This window comes from Tetrao urogallus (genome assembly GCF_951394365.1).
Source record: "Tetrao urogallus genome assembly, chromosome: 1".
NCBI lineage: Eukaryota > Metazoa > Chordata > Aves > Galliformes > Phasianidae > Tetrao > Tetrao urogallus.
The window spans coordinates 56,295,949-56,308,078 of NC_136813.1; the positions used below are offsets into that span (position 1 = coordinate 56,295,949).

Genomic DNA, 12,130 nt, shown 5'->3' on the forward strand with positions numbered 1-12,130 from the left:
AGCATCATTATACAGCATTTCAAGGACACCAATTAAATCCTTAATCATCAGTGTGAAAACAGTGCAAACTGGAACAAACCTAACAGCATTTTCTCCTTTCTTGTGTAAGCAGAACACATGCTGATGGACTCCCCCTGCTTTGAGCAACATTTTACTTACAACACAGAGGAACTCCACATGGCAACCTTGATTTGGATTAAATGAAGGAGGACCCCAGAGGCACGTTACAAGTTTTCAATACGCTAGATATTGATCTGAGAAACTATAAATGGCTTTAAGCAACAGAAAGATCTCAGAACAGTTTCTCCTGAAGTTACGACATAGGATTAAAGTTTGTAATTAATACTAAAAACAATGGCTGGCAATAAAAAAACTTTGTACAGGTTCACGTTACTTTTCCGTAAAAGAAAACTGTTGAACCAAATTAGACAGAAGAACACTTCTCCACAAGTGCGACTTATTCTTCGTTCCTCAATACTTACCAACAACTTCTTGAAATTTACCAAAAACCACATTGGACAGCCGTCATATTCTAGCAAGACACCTCAAAACCTCTGATTCATTGGCAATTTTAAATCCAGGTAGCCACTTGTAATTTATTTTAAATAAGCATTGTAAGACCTATATAAATATGAACCTTGGCTTCCAAATACATAATCGCTCAAGCACTATTACTAAGCCAAAATCAGATTATTAACTTATTTCAGGTCCAGCTCGCTGTTTATAAAGTTCTGAGACCGCTTACACTACACTTATCTTTTTTTAAAACAACCTGATACGTGGCTTACTGAGTCGTACCGGTATTTTCTAACTTACTTGAGTTTAGTGTTTGACGTGTTTTGGCACTTGTGCAATATGCTTCAATGACTTTAAGAATTTGAGCATCTTCTTCTAAAGCAGCTGTACCTAGAAACAATGGAAAACAACAACATTTTAAATATGGGCATGTGTTTCTTACTACAGACAGGCCTTTGTAAACAATGTTTGTTTAAAGCTAAATTCTACATATTTGAATTGAGACCAAAGTTTAGTCTAATCAAGCCTTTAGAATTCTTAATCATTTCAAAAATCAAGCTTCAATGACTGAAAGTAACAACGGAAAGAGAAATTGCTATAAAAAATATAATGCTTTAAACATCACGATGTAATAGTATCATCTGTGAACCAGAGCATACAGGTTTGTTTTTTGTAATTTATTATTGTGACAGTAAAGCCAACTGTCCAATATTTTGTCAGGATTGCCTGAAAAACTAACTGCTAAAGTATCTTGACTAGGTATGGTTTACCCATAGTTCAAGAGATGCAGGCATTCCAAAGTGCAAGTTCCCTTTCTTTCAAGGAAAGAAAAATAACTGAATTTTGTGTTGCAGTTACAAAGCAGCACCATATCATTACCACAGCAAAACAAATATTTCACTTCTGAAATCAGTACTGAGAGGGCACTCAGCTGGAACACCTTTCTTTCATTTGTCTGCTATAAAACACAAACCTATCTATCAGAAAGCTTTAGTTTTGGTAGAAATCCTTCAATGGAAAACTCTTAGATCTCCACAGGTTGAAGGAGCACTACAATAGAACTTAAGCTTCTAATTACTCATTACTTCTAATTACTGGTGGGGAAAAAAAATCTCATTTTAAAGGTGAAGCTTCTATTTATGCCTGATGCTTAGGCTGATGAAAACAGCAACTCACCACGTGCTATCTTCTACAGCGAGGAATAAGAACGAACTAGAAAAAAGTGCTCTTTCATATTACAGAGAGCCATAACCATACTTAGCTACAAAGGTTTTTAAGAGTTTGGACAGATTTAAATAAGGATGCCTCTTATTTGGTCAATTCATAATAATTTTTTAAAAATTATGGAAGGGAATCATGTTTAAATGAAGCGTGAGCCAGACGACAAACAAATATTTAGAAGCTTCTTTCAAGCAATAAACTTTATCATGAAAGAAAAACATACCCAGAGATTCATGAAGTAAATGAGGGCCATGACTCACACGCATGTACACCATCCAAGCCCATACAGAGACATTTAGTTTCCATGTAATGCTGAGTATCAGAGCTTGTTACTACCTCAGCTCTCACTTTAAAAACTCAGTTAACTTGGGTTTCTATAACCAAGATATACTTCTAATCTATTCTGAACAAACAGAAACTACTCCGCATATTTACTAAAAGACTATACACATGCTGCACACTGAATGCAATAAAGCAGACCTAAAATACTGTAGCAAGTATCAGGGACATGACTAGAATGGAATGCATTGTATAATGCTGGACAATAGACAACCAATTTACTATCATTTTGTAGTTAAATCTAATTTTCTTCCTTATGCCAGTAACAAGATGAAAACTAACGAAACCCTGAAATGCTGTCTGATAGAAGGAGAGACAATGTTAACAGTAACATACTTCATGTATTCAGCAGTCAAGGCACATGATTTAAGAAGCTCACGAGCAAAGGGCAGACACAAAAGCAGAAGTTGGAATAGAAGGTTCTGGCCTTCAAGTGTGAACATCAGCTATTTTAAACACCTTATCTTTTAGTGACACAAGCAATTGGATCATCCATTCCCACAAATTTACAAGGCACTTCAACACCCTACATCACCTGACCTAGTCTGCTTGTCTGCTTCAGGACCAAGCACCTTTATCTGACCACATAGTAGCCTGCAATGATTGGACCTCATAGAACACATCTGATCAGAGGGTATGAGTGCCACCTAAAGTAAAGGTACCAGAAAACAGTTACTTGTTGGTGGGAGCAATAACGTTATCCAAGTGGTAGAAGTTAAAAAAGAATTTCTAAACATACTGAGATTAAACTTGCAAGCTATTTAATTGCTAAATAGAAAAAGCAACACATTACAAGTGCTGCTGACAGACTCATCATTAGAAATAAATAAATCTCTGTGCATCATCCTGCTATTTCTGCCTTCCTCCCCACACTTTTTTTCCTCATCTACGTATACACATTAACACAGAAAAGCAGGATGCCTCCCACCTAGCCTTGGATACGTTCCTGTATTCTGTAGTCAACTGCATGACTCTACAAAGCTGCTTATGCCAGTGTGACATAAGTGCCTAAGGTGAATAAATGAAACAGTCCTCTGTAGATACCTACCCTCTTTCCCCTGCCAGGGGAGAGGAAACCAGACTATTTAGACTGTACATCTAACTTGTAAAGATATTAAACTGATGTTAATTCCAGTCTTTGTATTATGCAGATATTTGTTCAAGTCTCTTACTTTTTCTCAGTGCAAATTCTTCATCTGATGGCTTCCGTTCTGGCTTGCGTTTGGGAAGCAGCTTTTTCATGGTTTTAGGGCTCTTACTTAGATCCTGTGTGGGGAGAATAAAAAAAAAAAAAAAAAAAAAAGAGTAGAGCTTCTCTAAAATATTTCAAAGGTTAGTTTCTAAGACACATGGTGCCATAATTCAGTTTATTATTATTCTTTGGCACATGAGATTTGCCTGAACCAGCTCATTTTGTTTCTATCCCTCCACCAACCATACACTAAGTTGGGTATTTTATCTGTTCTGTGAACAGAAATATACAAAAAAGCTGCAGCAAAAGCATGCAGGCTGTTTGGGAACTGGAGCAAAAGAAGCACAAAAGCATATATATGCACTTTTTTCCCTTAACATTTGAAGAAACAACCCATTTAATTTGTCTACTTAGAAGCAGGTTAAAAAAGAACCAAAAAAGGAAGCTTGGGAGATAGTATACTTATGTTTTTTAAAGTCAGCATTTCTGAATGTTTGGAGCTTTATCAGAACAGACCTACAGCAAAAGAAATACAGCTACAAAGAGCATTTCTGCTCTAAATATAGTCATGCTGATTTAGAGAAACAATGCTAACTTTGAGAAACTGCTAATTTTACAGGAACAAAAAGGAATATTCTCATCTACCCCTTACCTTACAGGCATGAGCCATCCTCTATAAAAGTACAGAAATAGAGGGTAGAAAGGTGAATGGGCAGGACAAACTGGAGATGATGAAGATAAACTGAATGCTGTCATAGGTTAAACACCTGAGTGTTTAAACACATGAGTAAAACTTAACCATATTGGAGAATGCAGTGCTGTACATAAAAGACACGAAAACAATTTAACTTACAAAGAGATGAATATGTAGTAGAGCTAAACTGGAGAACTTCTTGTAGCAACCAAGCCCAAATACTAACCGCTTAATTGAAGGCCACCTATCACTTACACCCTGCTGCATAGCGGATGTACAAAGCGAGGAAAAAAGAAAGTCAAAACTGTCACAAATGCACACCCAGCACAAACAAACAAACAAAAAAAAACAACCACACTGCACTAGGTTGTGTTTAAACTGCAAATTCACATGCCTTCAAAATAACATTGTTCTCTTAGCATCATATGGTTGAAGACAAAAAATGTTCACAAGCATAACTTTAGGCAGCATGATCCAGTAGAAGGTGTCCTTGCCCATGGCAGGGGTTTATAACTAAATGACTTTTAAGGTCCCTTCCAACCCAAACCATTTTGTGATTCTATGATTCCAAGTTTACTACTCTTTTTGGGTCCTGTTGCTTTGTACTAAATTAGAATTATAAGAATGTATTACAGAAAAATACTAAACCTGAAGATATCACCATGACAGACAACATTCAGTATTCTCCTTCTTACAAGCAGACCTTCATACATAAATCTAATAGTTTCTCAGTATTTACAAAGCCACACACAGTGTAATGGAAAGACCAAATTAACTACCCCCATCGTTATTTCTCTTAGAGCAGATTCCTGCTTCATACCATATGCTAATTAAAAACTACAACAGCATCTTAAAATCTAAGCTGTGAACCAAGAGCCCATTATACGCCCACAGCTGTTCAGAATGATTTCATACTGCACTTTCAAGAACCAAAGATTCCTTATACTAGATGCTCCTCAGTATGCTTAGCAAGCAGCTTTGCAGTAAGCTGGAATGATCAATTGCTAGTTTTTGTTGGATGGGTTTAAAAAAAAAAAAACTTCTTAACAAGACAAAGTTGGAAAATAAGTGGAAATACCTGGCAGGGAGGAAAACGTGTCAGCATACGCTCCTAACAAACCTCTGAATCTTCTGAGCCATGAGAATAAATGTCTACTTGAAATGAACAGCTTTCACTGTCCATTACCACTGACTCAGAGCTAACTCTTAATGCACACACACAAAACTGTAAAATGTTGGTATGTGAGTTACATTTCTCACCGTAGTCAGGCTATGCAGTAACATTTTTTGTCTGCTGCACCTCACCTCTTTGTAACAAAGTGCTGCTGAAGGCCGTAGCGGAGGTGCGGGCCGTAAACAGCTCAGACTCCAGGGCTTGGGTGTTTTAGGAGGTTCCAGAGGTCCCCAGTTTATCGTGGTATGTGGAGTCCCATGATGTGACGGATGAGGGAGAGTGTGATATGCAGGAGTCAGTGGTATCTGCTTGCTGTCCGAGTGCTTGCTGGAGGGTGTCACTGGATGGGAAGGAAGCTGTCAAAGACAATGGTTGTGGGAAGGGAAAGAAAGCATGTCATCATCATAAAGGCAAACTATCATAAAGATCCAGTGAAAATCTCTCATCTAGTCCTTTTGTCTATTACTTAAGAGTTTTTAAAATTTTAATACTGAACTACTATTTGGAAAAACTGAGCATAAAAACATTTTGTCTAACACATAGAAAGCATGCATTACAGAAAGAACAGCTTCAAGCAGTCTGGCTCCCATTTCTTTCACCACAAGGCTCAGAGTTAAATTAAGATCCATTCACATCAACTCCAGAATACAAAAGATGCCAACAAAAGGAAATTGTTTCTCCACAGACTCAAGTACATCATCATCAGTTAAAACCTACTATTCGAAGGATACTTAAAAGATGATGACATACTACGCAGTCAAAACAGAACTGCCTTTTTTTTTTTTTCTTTTAACCTTGTTAAACTATTATACCAAAAACTAAACATCCTACTCTTCCCTCATGCAATTAAAAACAAAACAATATTTTGAAGCAAACTGTAGTTGCAGCATATAGGTTTTGCTACTAATAGTCAAAGAAAATGCTTAACATAGCAGCACATTTGCCAGATAACCTAGTTCTGTACACGCTACTGATTCACTTCAATGACAAAGTGTTTTCTTACTGTGTGAGATGGCACAGAATGAGGTTTAATGGTGGGATTCCCAACAGTTGTGACTTTGGTTTGTTTCTGCAGGTGATCGACCCACTCATGCAAATCTTGTTGGTTGTTACACGACACTAATATCCTTTCAATCATAGTTCCTAGGTGACATAAAAATAAGATGTAGGAAACCACAGAACAACTTAGTCAAACTGACACGATAACACATGATACTCATTTCATAAAACATTATATTCATCAATTACTATGCAAAAAATTTAACCAGTATTTTTGGAAAAACAGCAACATTTTTCTATGTGATAACATTTCTTCCACATATTTATTCGTCTATGAAGCAAAAGAATTATACCCGTTTTTCTCTCTTTGATAATTAAACACAATTATTACAACTATTATATGTAAGAGACAGGACCACCCCCAGCTCCAAAGGGTGAATCCAGTAGCTTTATACTTTTCCATCTTTCCCAGGAAAGCTAATGTATAGTCTACAATGTCACCCGTTAGTCCGTAAGCTTCAGCATAGGAAAAACCATAAAAGTATTGTTCAGAGAAGGTCTTGAGGTCAGACCAAATCTAATATGAAAGATGAGGCAAGAGTCACTTGGGAACACCTCTGGAAAATTTTACCAAGGGTTACCTCTAATTTCTACAGTTAAGTCCATTTTAACCCACCACATTCCTCATCCGAGGTCAGCTTCATAGCTATTATCTCAGAAGAACAAGTACCATCAACTGCTTTTTCCCTCCACCTCGAAGCACTGATGTGTTACACTGCCTGCCACTTGAGAGCCTCAATATTACTTCAGTGAAACACAACCTGCTTGGAGGCAGAAATGATCCAGGAAACAAATGAAGGTGTAAGTCTCCACTGTGGGGATTTTCCTCCAAAAGTATATTCCTAAGATTCTGACTTTATTGGGCCCAGGGAATTAAGTTACATGCTAAAACAAATCACTTGATAGACAGAAAACATCCAAAACAAGCACTACAGCAATTGTGAACAGCAGAGCTACGGAAGGTCTCTCAGTAAAGAGACTGACCATTTCTAAAGGAAAGACCTTGATTAAAGCTGCTCCAGACTGTCTGAAATTGCCCTCCTTACAGAGAGCAGCACAGTCTAGTAAACAGCAAATAAAAATATTTATAACTAGTACCTGATATTTCAAATGCATTTTTATGGTTTTCACTGTCTTCTAGCTTTGTGATAGTCATTCCAGTCATTGGTAGCTTCCCCTTAAAAATAAATAAATAAATAAAAGCAGTTAACGATGAAGTTAAAGCCAAAATACACCAAAAAAATTACCAAGTAAAATGTATACAACTTAAAGTTCCGAATGAACACAGGTGCAACACAGTAAACTGGCAATCACACAAACACATTCTGATGGGTTTAAAATATTTTCAAATCCACACAGGCACTTTGTAACAAAAGTTTTCAAGCCAAACACCTGCAAATAACACCTGTGACTTTAATGAGTCTATTTGATACCTATGCAGGCTACAAATCCATACAAACGTAACAGCAGTCATCCATCATAGTCTCAAGTTCTGGGAACTGAGACATTCAGGGTCATCCCTGTCACAAGATCAGAAGCAATGGTGACTGACCTGGAAGCATACATATCTGCAAACAAATTTTGTTTGTGGTGTATTTAGAAAGGAAGATTTCATTAAATAAATCCATCAATTATATACTGAAGACTTACATCTCCAATATCCACACTGCTATCAAACTCACTCTCAAATATATTAAGAAAACAAACCTAATCTCATTTTAAGCCCAACCAGTCTGGAAAAAAAAGTTGGTTTGGGATAACTTTTTGTCCCTTTCAAAAAAAAAAAAAAAGAACAGGTAAAAATGCAACACTGTCAGGATGAAAGGCTTTACCAAAAATGCAATGTTATTAAGAAGTTCTCTAAGACAGATTCTTTATTCTCTTGCACAGAAGCACTATTCAGAACACGCTGGCAAAAGTGCAAATGCAATGCGTTGAGGAATTTTGGCTCCAAAGAAGGGGAATTTTTTTTATTTTTTTACTTGTAAAGTGACTGCAGGATGGACAAAGGCTTCTTACAGGTTGATCTGAAATCACTTGGTGTTCTCTATGCACAAAACATGCTCAATCATAAGATGCCAAAGAAAAGAGTTTTTGCTACAACTTTTCCAGTAAAGGAAAGATGGTAGTGCTGTACCTTACCATGCAGCCTAAAATCTGTTTTCCAGTTTTTTGCTGGTTCCTGACCAACACAGCATAGCCACACTGAAGTGAGGTGCAAGAATTGAAGATACAAACAAAAAGAGAATCTGGGAATGCACCAGGCAAGAGACTGACAACAGAATGATCATCACCTGAGCCACATGGAAACCAGAAGTACAGATACAGAGAGAGCTTGCTTTCTCCTTCCTTTCAACAGACAATTGTGAGACTCTCTCATAAAACACCGTTTGCACTCCTGACAACTTCCACTTACTACTGCTAAATGCATTCCCCATTAACTCACATAGCAAATACCAGCACTATGACCCAGAACACCTGACATCTGCTGACATCAAATACTCAGAACTACACAGAGAATATACTGTAAAGTCAGAGAAGCTGCAGCTTATACCTAAACTTCAACGATCAGGAACTCTCTTCTTTTCTCAGTTTATAAACATGCACCAATCAGGAAAAGAGACAGTAAGGCATAAATCAGGTACAGATGCTGACTTCAAGGACATTCTTTCTTTTGGAACAACTGAGGGAGTTGCACCTTTCATCTGCTCATGTCCTACTTAGGAGACAAGAACCTCAAAATAGAAATCCGGATGGCAAATGCCATGCAATCCTGACACAGCTCCAAAGCCACTGCCTCACTGTCTCACTCTCCAAGCACTGTCTCAGAGTGATTAAACAATTTCGCCTTGCTATGAGAATGCAGACATTAGGATTTAAGGAGTGCTTAGTGTTGAGAAAAAAATCACATTAGAACTTATGAGAAATTAATAGTTTAGCATTCAACAGAGGATTGGGCAGTAAATACTAAGGAAGTGTCATGTACATACTGAACAGATGCTGAAAATAAGTGCACAGAAAATTGCTTATTTACTGAACAATGCTGTGCACCTGAAGGACAAAATGGGACAGAGAAGGAAAAAAGCATATGCAGTGTAAAACAGGAGGACAGAATTAAGCCTGACAGATTCACTGTTTAATTCTATATTGAGTGTTTCTTAGCACAAAAATTTACAGTCAGTTGCTTCTGTAACCAGTGTACAAGCATCTGCCTTCACTGAGAATTCTGGCTCTGCTACTTGAGATCTAGCACTCACCTGCCTTTCTTAATATCTTCGTCCATCTACATCAGGACAAAACACTGACCAAAGGTTATTAGGAGCAGCACAAAGCTAACAGAAGCTTAATTATCTAACTGAACTACCTAACACAACACAGTCAGATAAATTCAGCAACTCCCACGAATACAAAAAGTGAACTTCACAATTTAATTGCTCCTAATAAAGTCACACAGTTTGTGACTGGATGCAGACAACCACGTAGGAGTCCCAAATGGCAGATGAATCACTACTAATGAAGAAACAGGTTTTTTTCCCCTCATTGTTTTAGGTTGTTTTCTTGGTTTTGTTTTAAATGAATGATCAGTTCTTGTTGCAGAAGCTACCTTTGCTACTTGTGAAAGTGGAAGTTTAACAATCCAAGTTTTCTATGAAACGTTTGGCAAAAATACATGCCAACATTTACACAGATGTAAACGTATTACCTTACCTGATAAATGAACCCACTCATTCTTGGGCTGGCAGACAACATTAACAAAATGTTAGGGAAGAGAAGAAGATACCTTTCATTCTTTTCCTTATAAAAAAAGAAAATAAAAAAGTAAATACAACATCACAAGAACCCTTCTCCCCTTTTTATGTTTTACATTATTTAAAATGATCAGCAAAACTACAACTCTACAGTTACACCACAAACACTTGTCTCTAGCAAAATTAAACTCCCATAATGGTAGAACAAGTGAGAATTTTTTCATTTTCTTTTTGAAAACTGCTAGTGACATGCCTATATTCCTTCCTGGAAAGCAGAGCCTTACCATTTAAAGAATTAATTTTTACAGTTTGGGTGGAATACTAGCCTTGTTTAATTTAGTAACGTCCAATTTGCTGATTTCACTGAATCCGAGAACATTAAAAATATATGTATATACAATATACAAAACTTGACTGGATACTGTTGCTATAATGTCAAGACTTCTGTCTCTCAAATATAAAATCATATTTTTACAAAATATCAGATTAGCATCAGAATTAGAAAAATATTATGAAAGTAATAATGCTTATATTCAGAATGGAAACAACATTGCTTCGTTCTCTTTTAATCTGATGGTTGCACTTAAGATGAGCATTAACACAAAGTTTTGATTTTAATGACAAATATATTCTTCTTTTAAGTGATTGCTTCAATTTCTAACACCTTTGCTATACCATACAGCTTCTTACCAAGTTTAAATGTTGCTATTTGTTTTTCAGTCTTTACAAAAGCATACATCATTTGAAAGACAAAAAGCAAATGCTTTTGCACAAACTAATTTGTTCTATATCTAGTCAAAAAGCAATTGCTACGCAGAAACTTCTAAGGGTCCATTACATTTGACATTTTAACTATAATGAATTTGGTGCAGACTTTTTTTTTTTTTTTGCTTTAAAACAAGATGCAGCAGTAGAAGATGCATTATCTGCTCTAGTGATAGATATTTTATTTTAAACAGCTAACATAGTATCTGGTAGCAAGATATGTGGTGACAAACTTTAAAGAATCCAGTTGCAAAAGCACTTTCCTCTTTCCTCATACATAAAGGAGGAAACTGATTGAATATGGTTGCAATACAAAAACTCCCAACAAGTTCAAAGCTTAATTGATTACACAGGAGAATACCTTATTGTTAAATCACGGCAGTATCTGTTTACAAATGAGAACCCCTATCTTCAAGTAGCTTATTTCCTACTCTATCATAAAAGTCTTAAATCAGCACAGGAAGATTTTATTCTAGAAAAATATAACAAAGTATTTTTATTTCTGCTACAAAACGATAACCAACTTAACTGCAAAAGCAAAAGGAAGACTGACAGTAAAGGTGAGAAGTACATTACCTCACTTCCAGCACACTGAATCATGACCTGGGACATGTAGATCACATTGCCAAGCGTTTTAATATCTTCCCCCTCCCAACAGCGGATTGCTTCTGTTAATATTTGTAGTTCAAGTTCTTTCCGTTTCCGTACTTCTTGACACTGTGCCTAACAAACAGAGGCAAAAATATTCTCTTGTATCAACTTTATCAACATGGAACAGGTTGAGGGTAGAAATACCACCATATATTTACCATTGTCACTGTAGTACACAGCAGACAGTACCTGAATATGAAGCGTTTTTTATATTACAATTACCAGCATAAAACTAATCTTGCTAACTTCAATATCGTTTCTTTCTTTAATAGACCAACTTCAATTACAAATTTGTAGTCACATCCTCATTTTTTAAATTTCCTTTCCTTTACATTTTAGGATTTGTAACACAAAACAGCTAGGCTAAGCAGGAAGCAGTAACACAGCTGTCTTGAATCCATATGGCTTACACACAAAATGGACTTGAATTAGAAGAGACTTGTCAATTGTGCAAGCTGAATGCATACAACCTTCTGCTCCTATTTCTGTTACATTTCCTGCCAACTTATTTTCACTAACCATACTCCCATCTTATCTCACTTGAATTTTTCTCAAGAATTGTTTCCTCTCATTTGTGAAGCACTCAGAATTGGGGATCCTCAAACCTCTTCTGAACGCAGAAAACAGTACAATTTCTGCTTTAAAATGTAAAAAAAATAGGAAGTGCCACCTAGCAGGATACACTGCTAACAGGAAACACTAAAGTTACGTTCACTGTAATTGAGAATGCAAGAAATACATCTCTTGCAGCTGTACTTCCTAAATTTAAG

General features: G+C 36.5%; 1 protein-coding gene across 6 annotated transcripts in view; it reads right to left on the reverse strand.

Annotated features, from left to right (window-relative positions):
- ARHGEF7 (Rho guanine nucleotide exchange factor 7) overlaps window positions 1-12,130 on the reverse strand; it is a gene marked incomplete at both ends in the record, with an annotated part of 105,141 nt that overhangs the window by 14,168 nt on the left and 78,843 nt on the right. For 5 of the 6 annotated variants that reach the window (XM_079537125.1, XM_079537124.1, XM_079537127.1 and 2 more), the window contains 7 exons: window positions 817-906; window positions 3,249-3,342; window positions 5,268-5,492; window positions 6,140-6,279; window positions 7,294-7,372; window positions 9,904-9,990; window positions 11,286-11,432. In XM_079537125.1, the coding sequence (XP_079393251.1) occupies window positions 817-906; window positions 3,249-3,342; window positions 5,268-5,492; window positions 6,140-6,279; window positions 7,294-7,372; window positions 9,904-9,990; window positions 11,286-11,432 (862 nt within the window). Of the gene's footprint in view, window positions 1-816; window positions 907-3,248; window positions 3,343-5,222; window positions 5,493-6,139; window positions 6,280-7,293; window positions 7,373-9,903; window positions 9,991-11,285; window positions 11,433-12,130 lie in introns of all 6 variants that reach the window. The other variant, XM_079537129.1, reaches the window with a different exon arrangement.